At 35.6% G+C, this 17,335-nt stretch overlaps 1 protein-coding gene across 1 annotated transcript in view; it reads left to right on the plus strand.

The window, feature by feature from the left end:
• The window catches only part of vegfc (vascular endothelial growth factor c), a 51,252-nt gene that overhangs the window by 22,914 nt on the left and 11,003 nt on the right, over nucleotides 1-17,335 (plus strand). Inside the window, exons 3-5 of the mRNA XM_088912343.1 lie at nucleotides 1,449-1,639; nucleotides 4,720-4,859; nucleotides 17,177-17,286. Of these exons, the coding sequence (XP_088768469.1) occupies nucleotides 1,449-1,639; nucleotides 4,720-4,859; nucleotides 17,177-17,286 (441 nt within the window). The remainder of the gene's footprint in view (nucleotides 1-1,448; nucleotides 1,640-4,719; nucleotides 4,860-17,176; nucleotides 17,287-17,335) is intronic.

The raw sequence follows: 17,335 nt of genomic DNA on the forward strand, positions 1-17,335 counted from the left end.
TAGTTTGAATCTGACCCAAGGCAGTGGCAGTCCATGCTCTGATGAGCTTCTGCTTAAGGTCCACTAGGTTTGAGGACTGTGTACAATGAACGTCAACCTCACAATCAGTGATGCCTCGGAGATGCCCAATGCATTTGAAAATCGGATTCACCAGATTTTCTTTTTTTAATTTTCTGATACAGTAAAGCCCGTTGGCCCAATTCAGTCTGGTTTGGACACTTCTTGGTAAAACCATTGAATCTGGATACGTGTGAAAGCAAGTTGCATTTCTTAATCATGCATCACACTCAAAACGTATGGATTTTAACCTTACAAGGTCTAGGGTGTGTCCATGATGTACGCTGAGATTCCTTGAAGTCATTGCAAAGACATGTCATTCTCACGAAATGTCTGAGGCACATCTTGTTACTCTTGACTATCCATTGGTCCATGTTCCTCTTATCTTTATGAACAGTTGTATTATTATGTGCATCGAAAAGTCTTGCAACCTTTAAAATTGTTGCTTTTTCAGCTGTCTAAGGGTTGTTTCTGCTCAGCTTCAGACAGCCATTGCATTGCAGGTCTCCTTTAAGTCATAGAACCTAGGCAAACTGAACAGAAGATAACACAAACTCAACAGGGTATTTTAAGATCTCTGAAAATGTAAAATATTGTTTTATCCCTGTTATTCACAAGACTTACATGTACTATAGAACCTATTTAACAATGTACTGTACAATATGTTGTTGTCCGTGTCTCTTTCTGTGGTTTCTTTTGCTGAAAATTGGGTAGCACAAAAAATACAATTATTTTTATGTGGTCTGTACCCAAAGGTAATTCCATATATTTATTATAATTCATTAAAATTCCTATCTGCTGTGCTATGGTTACATTTACACTTGGATAACGAGATAACGACTGCAAACAATTAATTCACATTTTTGAAGGTTCCACCACTGCATATTGTTCTGAAGAAGGCTCCACGGCCGAAACGTTGTGTTCTCTTTCTTCTTTTTTTCAGCATGGAATAAACCTATTACTTGTTCCTTAAGGAATGTCAAGTAATTATTGTTTTCTTAAAAAAATCAAGTTTAATAAACTTATTCCTGCTCTGTAAAATATTTATTGAGTTGTCTATACGATGCTGATATTATTAACAATAAACAGTAGACTCTTGTAAATTAATATTTTCTTATATATATACTGTACACAGAACAATGTTCAAAGCTTTTTGTTCATGAGGAAACTTTGCTCCTGGTTCTCTAAAAGCAGCTAGAAAACTCAATGGCTCAAATTTTGCACAACGCAGGTGGATTCTTTTTTCCCCTGAAAACTGTAGTTTGGAAATAACCGGGTTCCGTCTGTAGGAATTACAATGGGGAGCAAAATTTTACACTTGAGCCACAAGCTTTGAAAGTCTTCCTGATCGTCCCTTTCTGCTGTCTCATCTCTCAACGTGCATTTAACAGGTATTGAATCTGAGTGGAGAAAGACCCTGTGCATGCCACGAGAAGTTTGTTTAGATGTGGGAAAAGAGTTTGGGGCTGCAACAAACACCTTCTATAAACCACCCTGCGTGTCTGTCTACAGATGTGGGGGCTGCTGCAACAGTGAGGAGTATCAGTGCAGGAACCTTAGTACTTCTTACATCAGCAAAACAGTAAGTTCCTTTGCAAGTGTTTCATTTGGAAGGATCAAGACGTACAGTACCACAGTCCACAAGGCGGATAGATGCTTTTTGACGTCTTTTAAGGATTTAAATGAGCAATAAAAAAATCTTGTTCTGTGTTGCGTCTTGTAAGTTGTCTTATAATTAACTGCATGTTTTGTGATTGGAATCACGCAGGTGAAAATTCCTGTGATGTCTTGCTTGACCTAAGTGAACTCAGTTGTTCCACCCTGTTGAGAGTGAAAGTCCAAGCAGTTAACAGAGCTGTACAATTATTTTAATCAAGTCATAGTTAACTATCCTAAAAATAGAGCCATATGGCACAAACAGTAGTAATTATACAAATACATATCCTGTAAAGAAGTGGAAGTTGCAGACATGATAAATTGTTCATTTCTGTTGTAGATCAAATCAGACAACATCTTAAGCTCATTAGGTAGGAAGTAGAAGTATATTTCCTCCTTCTGGTAGATAGTCTACTTAAAATATTCCATGTGGTGGTCTATGAGCCAGACACAAACAAAACAACTGGCTCATTTACCCAAACAAAACATAACAAATTTAAGTCTGTGTACTAATAAGAGGAAAACTTTCACTAGCTTCCCCAGTGTTAGTGTAGCTAGTCTTACACTAGAATGGAAACCGTTTATGTTATTGAGCCTGACGGAGATTTGTAAATGCAATCAGTTTATATTGCCGGTCAGATATCCCATATTGCCCTGATTTCAGTCTCATTGACTGTAAACATTCAATGGGGCATGCACTATGTCAGAGCTGTGTCCGTATACACATTTTATAGACCAAAATCTCAATTCCCTGACTCACAAGAAGAGTGTATGTGAAGTGGAGCTAAAGTGGAAACAGCAGAACTCAGTACTGCCACTGGCTCTACTTGGTCCTAGTGCTTCACACATTTTAAGTACCTTTATAGGCTGTATTATCTTCTGTAATATGAAAAATATATTAAAAAGTAGTACACACATGACTAATATGGCTAATTTCTAGAGTACAAAAGCTTGAACCTGTATGTGCAGTTTTTAAACCTTTAAATTAGAAGAATTTAATGCATATGTTCAAATACACACAAGAAAGTTTCAAAATACTGAGTTTAGAGTATATGTTTCTCTGCATTACATATAAATGTATACATGTATGTGCAGACTTTGCATGATCTCGTATTCAAATGGATTTGTTCCTGGCTCTCAGGTTTCCTCCTAATTCCAAGGAGAGAGCACTCATGTATTCTGTCCATCTCGCCATATTCTGGATATTCTGGCTTGACGATCTGATTGGCATTTTCATGTCTCGAATGAGCAATAACGGTGTTCCTGTGACTGTGGCGTTCCAGCTTGAGGCACCCTCAGAACTTGGCATTGCTTTCTTATTAAGAATCTTGATGCTGATGTTCAATGTGTTTTCCTAAACTCAGATCCTGAGCCTATGGGGCTTTTGACAAGTAATCACCAGGGCTATCACCAGTTGCTGCTTTTTTTTATTTGTAAATGTGGCTGTGTAGTTTACAAACAGTAGTGAACAGTCATTTAATAATGTTAATTCTTATTAAGCCAAATAATCATGGCATCTTTTAAACCTGTGCGATGTTTAAAATGTTACTTCTGTTTACGTTTAAGATTGTGCTATCTGGGCAGAACATAGCAATAGTATGAAACAAAATCCAGATACCTTGTGTGAACTTTTGTAAGAAAATCCTTTTCCTGACAAATATGAGCATTCCTTTAGTACGCTGGATCTTTTAGCATAAAATAAAAATAACTGAAAAGATCATGAAATGTAAATAGTTTTCAAGATGAGTAGAATGGAAATAATCCAAAGAGAACTTCCTCTCAAGCATCCGGACAGACACATGTTTGTAAAACTGCAAAACGGTTGCCTGGACAACTATCCAAGTAAACCAGGCAAACAGAAATTCACTTAAAACAATAATTCTGCAGAAACCCGTGCCAGTTTGAATGGCCTTCTGATTTTCAGAAAATGTGAATTTGGTAAATCATGTTTGGAAAAACCTAAAGAGGTTATTTTTAACAATTCATCAGAAGCAAAGGAGGTCTGTCTTAGAATTCTGTGCTTGTTTCACGTCATGCAGTAAATACCTGTAATCCTGCCTTTAATTTGCCTACAGTATATTATTTTTATATTATTAGGTGTGTGTCCTACAGTATGCACACTTTGTTATGCCTTGTCCACAAACATCTAAATGTCAGTTTAGGAAAGAGGTATGAAGGAGCTATGACACCTACAATATTTTCTTTCAAAACTAGTGAATTCAGTTCAAGTGTTTATGTTATAGATTAAAAAATCATATGTGTTTCATACGTAAATGTTCATAAATTAGCCTGTGAAGGGAAGAGTACCTCCCTGTTAGTTAGGTGGTGTCAGTTCCTAGGTCAAGTTGTAATGTCAGATCATCTCGTTGTAGCTAGATCCCTATCACGTAAAGAGATATGGTTTTAATATTTATAGCAGGCCCAGTGAAAGAATGCCAAGTTTTTGAGGTTGTAGAACTCTGTTGTTGTGCCAAATGTTTGAGTGCTTTGGTGTGAAGCTGGGAAAGGGTCAACGTGATTTTTTTTTCAATTACCTCAAGGAGCCTTGTATCAGAGAATGATGTTGCAGTACTTTTAAGTAAGTACAGTAACTTCTGTAGGAAAAGACAGATGAAAGTACTTCCAGTTGAAAGTTATTAAGACAATCTACATACTTAAAGCAACATTCAGATTCTATAAAATAAATAACAGTCCATATATGCACTAAATTATGTCTGCTTATTTTTGATTGAAATTGGTTTGTGGTCACCTACATTCAAATTATTAGTTGCATGTTTAAGCCTGGTGTTAATAACTTCCTAAATATTAATCACTTTGCATCATTTAATATTATAAACTTGTTATTGAGGCATTACTATACACAAGCTGAATTGCATTAAACAACACAGATAAAAAGAAAAGGAGACTTTTCTTTTGCTACGTGACAACAGTTTTTGTTTCTTAAAAAATAAGATGATCATTTAAACATCTACTTTTACTGATCTTATTCTTTTTTTTCTCTTGTAGCTATTTGAAATTACCATACCACTGTCTCAAGAACCGAAACCAGTGACAATCAGCTTTGCCAACCATACCTTGTGTCGTTGCTTGTCAAAACTGGATGTTTACAGACAAGTTCATTCAATCATTAGGCGGTCTCTACCAGAGTAAGTGTCAAGTTTTTAGTGCCACTTTTATGCATTCCTGTAAATAAACACATTGTATATTGTTATATTTTCTATAGCAGAGAGTATAGTTTGCAGTATCCATCTTTGTTTTAGTGTTTATATTAGTAAAAACTTTTAGGTGGATTCTTAATTAAACATTCACATCTGAACCCTTTTTTAAAGTTTAGTAAGCAATAACAAGGAAAATCATTATTTAAATTAGACATCTCTTGAAGTAAAACTGAGATCGTCTGTTGCAGTTCAGAGGACTCATATACATAGTCAGTCATGTCCTTTTTCTCCTTCAATGACATTCTGTTGGACTTTCACAAATTCAATCATTTGTATTATTTGGTGTTTTCATTGTCACTTTATTGTGGGTTTATAATTTATTCTTTCTGACAATCTTCCTTAATTGTTTTACAGGTTTGAGGTTAGTCCAGTAAATATTTGGATGCTTAAGTACTGTCTGTAGATAATTTTTTCATATGCACTTCAGAGTCTTTAAATATTTATGGAAAAGCAGCATATGCAAATCATAAAATATTTTAATTTAAACAGAGTTAGACGTGTTTATCAGATTTACGTCACTTATTTATCCAAAATAAGGCTTTTTTAGTGATGAGTAGGTTAGTTTCTTAAACATTTATTAAATAAATTATTTGGACCAGTAAAAATCCTCCACATCAAACAATTCAGAGAGGCTACAGTATATTAATTCTGAATTCTAGAATTACATTCTTCAATACCTTTAATATTATAATTGGCTTTGGCTACAATTAGGATTAATTCATTTTTGTTTCATTTTATATTTTCATTTAGATAAAGTTAAGTTGCATCAAGCATCTTGTAGTCACATGTTTAATATGCAAAATTACTTGACACATCTGACAGCTATAGAAATTAGCAAGACACTATTTTGTGACATCAGTTCTTAGAATTTGCTTTATAGCATTTGATCTGTATCATGCTTTCATGTGGTCAGGCTAATATTAAACTTAATTCCACAGAAGAATAATATCTTGGGTTGTTTAAGTGTGGGTGTTTTGTGTTCTTTCGTCTCTCCACCGTTTGGAATTAACCTCTGCTTGTTCCTTTACAGTCCGCACAGTGATACATCCATTGACTCTGTTCGTAAAGTTGTAGAGTTAAAATCCATAGCAACTAGAGTATGAATAGAATGCTCCTGCACATACTGTATGTCAGAACTGAGTGGATTGTTCCTTGTTCTGTTCTATTCATGCCCGAACAAACACTTTTGATGAATCAGCCTGAATCACGAAAAGAGCTCTGCAGCGCTCCGTTTAGAAACATGTGCTTTTTTCTTCACTGCTGTGCTCAGTTATGTGTTCAATTATGCTGTTTCCTTAAAGTTTTCTGTTTCTATTGTTATACCCCCAGCCCCCAAATGAGAGTTGCGTGCCATACCCAGTTGTAAGAAAATCGCTTTCCATCTTAGATTTTCCATTGTATTGTGTGTATTTGTCATCCCATTGCTGCTTATGAAGCTGAATGTGTACTTTGGATGGAGCAGTTTGCTTTGTGCCATTTTCAGTTTACAGTAGCACTGACTTCCTCAGGAGGATATATCGTTTCACTTAAGGTAATTTAGTGTGAACACTTAGTGTGAACTTCCTGTTACTCCGTCGTTATAGGATATGATAATAGAGGAAATATCTGCCAAGATTCTAATGGACTTTCCATCTTGGATGCAGCTAGACAGAATAAAATGCACTGTATTCGAGGAGTTTCAGAAAAAAAGGCACTTTTTGAGTGGTGGTTTTTAGAAGTTTTCATGAGAATACACTGATTTCCATTTGCCTAATCTTGTCACTTGGAATGCTACTTATGAATGCCAAAACAAAAGGAAGTTAGTTTATAAATTATTGAGCTAATTATTCATTTAAGTTTTAAAGAAGTGTAATAATTCTGAAAAAACAATTAGAGTAATATTCAACTATTAACTTTGGCCTTTGTAACAACAGGGTCGTAGAGTATGTAACATAAGAACTTTTCTCACCACAACATTATGGTTGTTTTGTTAAATTTAAAAACAGGATTTTTGTTAATGAAAACAATGTGCTTGTGAGTTTTACTTTGAGAAACTTCTTCAGAAACACAGGCATAGATGAATGGAAAGCGACTACGGAAAGATATGCTAGTCAGTTGAAATCCAAAGTTCTTGTTTTATCCTATAATTGTAAAAGATTATATATACCAAGAAGTAACCCCTTCACTGCAAGTATGCATGTACAGTATGTTTTTTAGAAAAACTAAGTATATGGGCCTTGAGTATTGATTAAACTTTGTCATTTGGTTAATTGATCATTCATGATTGACCACGATACAGCTGAATGACTTTGACGTTGAATTATGCTTTTGAGCCATTTGTTTGATGAAAGCTGGACTAAGTCAGTGCTCAGTGTTCACCATTGGGGGTATTCACAGCCATCAAATTTCAAGCCACCAAGATGTTACGTTTCAGTCAAATGCAGTCCATCAATGACAGGCCATCATGCTCTGGGAGATCACGAGTCCCTTGGCAACTCACCAAGATCAACATGCTTCATCTTCATGATCAGTTTAGCATTGCAGGTTTCACTGCATCAGACATATCAGGCATCGGCAGTGCAGGTGTAAAGAGGTGGCTAAATATTAATCATTTGCAGAACACCACATGACTTGGTGCTCGCTAATGGTTAATGATACAACGGGATGAACTGTTTAGAGCAGCAGCCCAGTTCCTCTTAATTACTGAATCAAGTTTTTCTTGTTGATGTTTTTCATCATCTTGATGGATGTCAGTGAGTGTGGCACAGGCATGAAGAATGATACAGGAATTATTGTGTACAGATAACAGACGGGGAGACCCATGAGCAGTGGCCTAGACAGCCTGTTTAGTTGCTGCACAGCACCAGTTGTAGTGATTACATGATAACGTGACTCCATGGCACTACTTTGATCAGGTCCGGGGACCTCATTTTCTGCCAATACTCCAAGCCCATTTCAATGTGACAACATTGCAGCAGGACAAGGTATGTCCTTGGTCTGCCAGGGTATCTCTTTTGCGAGAAGAGAATGTGACCAGTTAAGCTTTGGATACCCCATTGAACATTTGTGGAGTAAGATGGGATGGTGTGTGACATCTAGGGCTCCGAGACAAGTGAACAGGCACATGCTTGTCCAGCCGTTATAGGAGGAATGGGGCGTAAACTCACTGAAAAGCATATGCAATCTGTTGCAAATCATGCGTCACAGGTGAACAGCTTATATTGCTTCTACTAGCAATACACTACTACCAACACACTCAACCAAGTCTTAGTAGAACCTTTGTTGGTAATTCTTGAGACAGTTCTTAGCATACTGAATTTATCTATGGCGTTTCTGTTCAATATAGTGGCATCTGTTAGAAAAAAAGATTTTGGCACTTTCTTTGTAATAACTTCTCAATTTTTTTAAAGTTATGAGTGATTTGCTGTAGTTTCTCCAAAATGCCTAGTACAAGTAGTAAATTAGTTCAGATTATTTATTTATACAAATATGATTACTTTGAGTTGGCCACAAATCTTACAATTATTCTTATGATTAATTGGCATGTGACATCTGGTGCTGTAAGTGGACATTTACAGTATATTTATGTATTGCTTATTTTGGCCTTACTATAAACATACAGTATTTAAGATTTAAGATTAAATGAAAGTAAAGGAAAGCACAATAAAATATGGTGTATCTTGAAGGTGTATCTGTACAAGGAAATGCTGGTGATTTAATTATTTGGGGTTATTTTTGTACCGTGGAATTATCTGTGGAACTTACTGACCAGTTGTTGCATAAGATTTCTATTCTTGCTACAACCTTCATGACACTTTCCAATAGTAAATTATATCTAGGATTTAATAGAAATATTGTGGTTTTCTGCTGCACTACTACAGTATGTTTGCTACACCAAACCATGGTAACCATGGTGAAAGTGTGAAAAGCTTATTAAATTTGCTACCTCGTAAGTAAAGGTTTCAAGTCTTCTATAAACAAACATGCACATGCAAACACTCAGTTCAGCTCTCTAACCTTGGGGTTGTCACTTACTGTATGTGGTGATATGACAACACATTCCACACCATTTGCAAATAATAATGAATTATGCAGATAGAATCTGGCATTAGTAATGAATTCTTTTTTTTAAATTTGATATGATGTTTGTATGTAGTATCTCCCAGGAAACTTGTTTATACTGTAAATATTTCCATTTTTTTTGGATAGTCAAGTTTCTTAGCAAAAATGTAGGCTGTCAGAATGATTTGCAACAACAAAAGGTTTGGGGAAATGTATTCCCAGTGAGCCTTCACATATTGTGGCCATGCATAAGAAAAAGCAGATGTTCTTCAAACGAGACGATAGTATTTACTTTTTTTTTTGCTTAGCTAAGCATGATAAAGATCATATTGTTACACTTTTACAAACTATGTGACTGTACAACAGATATCGATTCTTTTTTTAAATTCCTCTAGTACCTCTTTTACTACACTACCATGCCTTTACAGCATGCTGTAATGTTAGCATTCTTTCTTAAGTACATCTCAACACCATCATTTCCTGTCTGTGAGTGCACTCTGAGGCCACCTTAATCCAAAAAATAATAACTCATTCACAAGGAGCCTTTGTTGACAGATGGCCAATACATGAGATGTTGTTTTAGCAGTTTTAAAAGAGTGATGCTGGTCCTTTTGGATGCTTGCATAAAAAATAAAGAGCAGACCCATTCAGCCATATTATTATTATTATTATTATTTTTTTTTTTTATTATTATTATTATTAGTGTTGTTGTTGTCCTGCTGTTTTAATGCAGTAGCCTTAAATTACCCTCTGGTTTTCATCCATTGAATAATAACACAGAAAGACCCCCACATTTCAAATGAAATTGACAGTAAATTTTAACCCATGACCTTGTCCATTTCAGAACATTTCTCCACGCCTTGAACTTGCATGGGAAAATGAACAAGAAACAAAATGAAAAAAAAATAAAATGAAAAAGATGTGGACAAATGGCATTCAAGACCACTTTCACACTAAACAAGGCCAGTGGTGGAGGCAGGCGTGGTGCAAAGTTTAACAAAGAGACAACAGCAGGACATGCAGCACGGAGCTGAACTAGAAAAAAAAAATTCTTTATTTATTGAATGGAAGCAGTCTCCTTTCATTGATACTTTAATTTCAATTTCAAGTCCAATATTCTAGTTTAAAAAGAATCAGGTTCCATTCAAAATTCACCGGAGCTGCGTTTAAGCTGGAAACTGCAAGTTTAAGTTTCATCTGTTGCCTAAAGTGACATTATACACGGATGTTTGCCATTAGGCAGCGGAACATAGGAGACAGTGCCAGTGAAATTAAACGCAAGCAGAGGGCCCATCTTTATTCCAGCAGCCAGAAAGCTCAGCCAAAGAGAAAGATTTAAGAATATGCAAAGTATTGCAAGGTATTTTTACAGCAGCTACTAAGCTGTTTAGCAGGGCTTCAGTCAGGCACTGCAGTGGAAATCCGTTAAATTGTACAGACCTCTAAACCTCTAAAACTGGTTGCAATTTAAAAATATTTTATGGACGTTTCTAGTTATCTTCCTGTTTGTTTCCATTTCATTGCTAAAAACATTTTAGTTTTATGAAACTGTAAACAAGAACATTACAATTAAAATTAATAATTGAGTTTAAACAATTTTTTCCTGACACCTGGTTTGTCTAAGTTTACACTTGTGTTTAATGATATGTGAGGTGGCAGTACATACATTATATGTATTTTTGTTACATAGGGTAATCAGGAGGTAGTCATCTCGAAACAGTTGTAAACAATGCAAGAAACATCATAGTCACCAGGAATGTGCTACGTCTTTTTAAATTTGTGAGCGTACGTTAATTGAAAAGAAAATTAACAAGCTTATATTCAGCTTCTTGAAGCATTATTGTGAATTTCAGTATTTAGGTGCACTAGTATAACTTTACATCTTGTTCCAACAAAGTCAGAAACTGTCTCTGAACACAGACTAAATAAAAATACTTTATTTGTGACTTCACTAGCTTCAGACATATGATTATAGGATGATAGTCATGGATACTGTATACACAGTTGTGGAATATTGTGTAAAGCAAATCTCTTTTGTTAAGTACAGATTGTTACCAGTTTTTGGGCATGGTTTATAAAAATATATAATAGTATTGTAAATGTATTATACTGTATATTATAATACATTTTTAGTATATTGGTACATTTTGGAAAATGTATTATAATACAATTCAAAATTTAACTCTTCAGTGTACTCTGCCCCAGTTAAGATTATTTTCTCCTATTTATGTTTGAAAGAGAAGACAGAGGCACATGGTAAAATAAGTAAAACTTTCTTTCACTTACTACATACTATAGTAAAATTGCTACTACACAGAAATTGTGTTTGACCTAATGAATATCAAACTTTTTCCCTGTAAAGCAGAACTGTGTCCCTATAATTACCATTTCTTGCATATACAGTATGTGAGACTTTTCATCCTAAAGGATCCCTAACCTCTTTACATGCTGTATTGTAGGACATTACCTTGGTGATACATGGCAGTCAGAAGGTTCCAGCTGCAGATCAGGTAGAGAAGTGAGAAACCGATTGAATTGAGGAGGAATAAATTAATCCCAAAGGGAAATTTAGCTGAGACAACAGGGTTAAAACCCCTGCCTTCTTAAAAAATAATGACAGGGGGTCTTGTAGTGACCAAGTAGTCAGAATCTTGGTTTAATGTCTCATTTGAAGGATGGCTTTTTTCTCCATTACCATACTAGGGATTTGGTCTGGAACATTTAGTCCAGAAGGAAAGGAGATGGTTATTTGCCAAGCCACTGACAAAAGCTACTTGGTTCTCCTTGGAGGTCTCCCATCCCATCCATAAGCAGGCCTTGTTCCTGAGAACTGAAAATAAGCATTCAGAATATTCTTTTTCTAGTTACTACTTTACTCAATTGCTTGCTTTAGAAAAGGGGAAAATGTAATACTGATGTAGCGAATGAATTCAATATTATTTTGAGTCACAAATCATAGCACAAAGATTATTGTTGGTCTTAGAAAAAAATAATGTGCAATGCACTTGGAGTAATAAAACTGTTTATACTCTTGGCAACATACATTTGATTTTTTTGCTAAAGAAGAACTGATCTTTAAAACACTTCTTGTGATGTAATGATCTCTTTTGACTCTTGAAAAGGAGATTTCTGGAACTCTGTGGATGTCTGTTTCTAATAAGCAGCTTGGTCAAGTGACTGTTATGGAAAAAAAAAGTATTTCTGTAATCTACAGTAACATACCTGCTTTCCATTTCTATAATGTAACCTTGAACCCCATTCCCTTGAGTTCTATCCAATTTTGCATAATGTATTCCAATGTAACTGTGAGTCTATGTCACTGCAGGTAATTCATGACGGAGGTCCCCAATACTGCTGCTCTAAACTGGGAAGGTTGCTGCAGGTAGATAGGGTTCTCCCTATTTGGTTTCCAAATGAAGACAAGTTGAGGTTTAATATTCCCAATTTTTACAGTGCAGAGAGTTCAACATAAGCTGTCTTTCCTCTACAATATTCAAAAGATATTTAACTATACCCTTATGAGAAGAATATTTCACTCTATACGATATCTACAGGAAGCATAACAGCTAAAAATGTCCCATACATATTTGGGGACTATAGTCAGATGCTTGGAATTTTGGAACAATGCTCAATATGTAAAACTCATTTCACACAGCCTGCACCACAAGCTTAAAATACTCCAAAATACGTAGTACAATAAATATTCCATTAGATGCATTTATGTTGCAAATTATGAAATAGTTCAAATTAAAAAAATTATTTTGATTTTGGTGCTCAGCTCTTGAAAACCTAAAAGGGCTTTTATTTCTTTGTTGTACAGTATGCAATAGGTCTCAGTGTGTAAGACAAGAGACTCCACTCTTCCTCGCTAGTAAATTGGTTCCACTTACATTAAACTTTTGAATTGTGAGGCATCTCCTTCCATCTCCTTTTTGATGCTATTTTTTACAAACCAGTCCCAATATGGATACACTTGTGATCTCCATGCGCCTCTTGGAGAAGATAAAAAGTACTTCCCTTTTGTTGAAAGCACTGCTAAGTATGCTACTTGCCTGTGGCTACAGTCCTACAAATATTAATTTACCATTCAGGGGAACTACAGGTTCAATTCAAACACACTTTTCTTATGGGGGGAAAATTTAAAAACAGATAATAAAGTCCACAACACAAAAGCTTCTGCACTGATAGAAGGTGACATTGGAATTCAGTCTGTGTCATTTGTTTACGCCTGCAGTCAATCATAATAAATACATTTGCTCTTGAATGTGAGAAATTTGAGGGTCTTTGAATTTGACGGAAATGCCTTTGCTGAATTTGGTTTAAACCTGAAAGAGGGGATATCACTGAGGTCGAGCCTGAGCCAGAGCACATCTGGAGCTATGTTGAATTTAATTGGCAAAAAAGCTGTTCATAGAATAGTAATGCATCAGAATGACTTAAGGCAGAGAAAGTTAATCACAAACGTACTTCTCCTTATTTGATGTTCATATATTCTGAAATAGCTGTCAATTTATGATTTTTAGACATATTAACTACTGTGAACAACTGGGTTTCATACACAATGTGTTGATTGCCCAGATAGTTTAATAAAACTAAGCATTGGACTGTTATTTGGTATTTTTATGTGATGTGTAATAATTGGATTTTGTGTTACAAAGCTGAAACTCTACCCAGCGAAACAGTTAGATGTGGTAGTTGTCACTTCCCCCTCTACAGTATTTGTAGTGTTTCCTCAGTTGACTTGTTTTCTTTTCACAAATTCTTGTGGCCAATGTCACATTCAGAAATATCAGAACTACACCGAAGCTGCCATGCGTCAGGAGTGGGGATTCGGACTCGAAAAGCAGCTGCCAAAGCAGTTCCTTGCAGGTGTGATGAGTGAAGTTCCCCTTGCCCCTGCCAACATTCGAACCTGGGCCCTCATGTGCTCCTTGCATGAACAAGTGCCACTGCCTAAGCAGTAGATAACACCACCATGCCAAAAGACCCAGTGTGCTGCTATGGAAAAGAATTCAGAGCTGGGTGACGACACTTCTGTAACGTGGTCGGCACACAGCCCTGTTATAAAATGGAAAATTAGAATAAATTAGAAAAATACACTACATTGAAGATAATGTCTTCCATTTTCACGTAGAATAAAAGGCACATTTTCAGTCATTTTCTGCAAATAGTGCTGTTTTCATTTTGTAGCATTTTGATATAATTATTGGTTTTTTAAGAGGTCTGTTCCTGAATGTCAGTGTCTACTGTCTATATTTCTTTTATTTCCAGGGTTGGAAAAAACAATGATTTGATACTTTACCTACCAGCTCATACAATTATGCTGTCAGAAATGTAATGAGAATCCTTGACTTCAGTAGTACTAAGCATTCAGTTTCTATAAGTGTGCTGCAAATCTGTAAAAAAGAACTGATGATAAAGGAAACTTTTAACTATTTTTTCTTTCCTTCTGAGATTCTGTACAACAGATGGAATTATATTTTAGTTTTGTTCTTTTTTATTAACACAGTAGCATTCTCTTCTGATTTGGTCATGTACATACAAGTTTTGGTCTAAGGATACATTGCTACAGTTAATTTGAATACTGATATAACTGTAACGTCATAGTTTCGTACCCTCCGGTCACATTTTGTGCGTTGTGTAAGCACTACATTTACTTGGTGGTGTAATTTTTGTTTAATAGAGCAGCAACAGAAGCATAGATTAAAGCTTGGAGTATGGAAAAAGATAAAGATTTTTCTCTGTGATATCACATAATTGTATGTATACAATGGAAAGTAATTATTCCAGCAAATCCCAGAACCCTTTAAAAGAAAAGTTTTGTTAAATTTTAAAATTTGCAATTCTGGCATGCTTTCTGTTTATATTTACTGTAAGATATTTAGAAAGGTTTAGTGAGGATACAAATAGAAAACGAATTATTTTTTGCAGTAGGTACTTATCTGATAATAACGGCTTTGTCTTTAATTGTATTTTCTTCAGCCAGAAAAGGAAAGTATTTGTATCCTACACATAGTATATAATGTCATCACTGTGAATTAATTGTTACCTCCAAAAAGTCAGAGGCTTTATCATAATTGTTCATGGTCAACATAGGCCATGCTATCACATGACTAGATCTAACTGAATAAAACTAGTTTTTAATCCCAGGCAATACGACGCAGGATATACTGTATAAACAATTCTTTACACATTAGCTTATGTTCAGACAACTTAGAGCATGCTTAAAATATGTAAACATTTTATCTTGTGTTAGTGTTCTACAGTCTGAAATGGTGTTAAAACATGCTCATCCATTGGCTGAATCAAGTATTCTCTACTTAAAAAGGATTTTTTTTGGTTTTGTATGAGGACACGTAGATCATGTTTCACAAAAAAACATAGGCCCATGATTAATTGTATACACCCATGCACATACTGTACATTAGTTATTGAAATGTTTATTTGAAATATATCTTATTTTTAGAGAACATAAGAAGGTTTACAAATAAGATGGGCCTTTCAGATAATCTAGTTTAGCAGGTTTTTCAGTAGCAATTTTATCTAGAGAATCTGAAAGAAGCCAGATTCAACAACATCACTGGGCAGATTCTTCTGGATTCCTACAATCATTTGTGTAAAGATCTGAATATAATTTGTACTCAGTTTTAAATAAACTTCTCCATAGTTTTCTGGTTTGTGTGTCACTGTTCATGTTTCCTTTTATAACTTGTTTATTGTCCAAGTGTCTCTAAAGAACTTTGTTACCGTTTTCCTAACAAAGAAGAACATCTAGGGTTCTCTAGGGTATAAACTTGTAACCTTTTTCATAGTGAATTTGAGGTCAACATCCTGTTTATTGGGGAATCACGTTTCTAGGGGACAGGCCTCACAACCTTTTCTGGGATCCACAATCAATCTCAAATCCCAGATATTGACAAAACTTTACCCAAACACACTAGACAAAAACCAGCCTGTTCAGTAAGACCGAATCCCTAACATACAGTACTAGTCAATTATATTTTAATGGGTTGGGTTCTATGTATATTAGATTTTATTAAACATATCTAACTTCTGACAAAGTAGAACCCTGGCCACATTTTCTTGAACAGACCTGGGATCATCAACTTTACTGTCAGCATCTAGCCTGGGTTTACATACAATGTTGTGTATTCATTGAAAAGGTGAAAATGCTCTGAATTATCCATTAGATGATTAGATTACAGACCATATTTACAAAAAGCATTTCTAAAATGTTGCATTTGCTTTTGGAATTAGTTTATTGTTATACTGTAGGTGTTTTTTAACCCGATATGGCAGGGTCATTCTATGCCAAATTAAGCGAAATTGAGGAGAATCTCTGTGCTGAGATTTTGAGATTTTTTAGTTATAATTCAGTACATCAGTGAAATACTCATTACAACAAGATGAGACATTGAGAAAAAAGGGATAGTGAACTTAATATTTGAATTCTTGGTGTTAACTCCCCTGGCTTAAGAAATTAACAATCTAGGACACAAGGACAGGACTGCCAAACCTCCCCTCACTTGTGAGGAATGAGCTAGCAAGGCTGCTACAGGGGTGAATATGGGGTAGAGGGTAGAGGATGCAAGATAAGATTTGCACAAAAGGAGGTGCACAGCATGAGAGTATTCATATGTAAGAGCAGGAGTACAAGATTACAATTTGACCTCCTCCTGAACTTCTGTTTAACAGCTCCATTTTGTGTAGTAAATATTTATTTCACTGACACCTTTAGACAAAGCCTCACTTGAAGGACAAAAGTAGCGTCTCACCTGGGATTCGAACCCAGGGTTCGAAGGGATTCCAAGTCGGGGAGGGGGATTCTACTGGGTATCAAAATTGCCTGAGTGGGTGGAGAGTCAAACTTCTAAACTTGGGGTCCCATTTTCACTTACCTCTATGATTGTATGAGGCAATTGGAGCACCCTTCTGAAAGGCCTGGAAGGAGCAGGCTCTAATGAAATGACACCCCCAAAAACGATGGAAGTATAACGTCTTGCAATGTCATGCCAGGGAGATTTTCTTTCAGAGAAAACTCATGTGTCTCTGAAAGAAATACTGTAGCAGTGGCTGGATCTGGGAAGATGGCTTTGATTTTAAAATTCATTTATAAAAACGTCACGAAAGGAAAGCAAAGGTGACCTTTCTCCCACACCTGATTTACGATTAAGCTCTAAACTATTTTATCTTTTCCCTCACAGATGTCACGCTACAAACAAAACGTGTCCAAAGAATCACATTTGGAACAATAACATATGCAGATGCGTGATACAACATGACTTCAGTTTTCCTTCGCAATACTCAGGACCTCGTAAGTGTCTTTAAGTTTCTCCTCAAAATATACTTGTTCTTCAAGTAAG

The sequence above is a fragment of the Atractosteus spatula genome, chromosome 1 (genome assembly GCF_055471065.1).
Source record: "Atractosteus spatula isolate fAtrSpa1 chromosome 1, fAtrSpa1.hap1, whole genome shotgun sequence".
Taxonomy (NCBI): Eukaryota; Metazoa; Chordata; class Actinopteri; order Semionotiformes; family Lepisosteidae; genus Atractosteus; species Atractosteus spatula.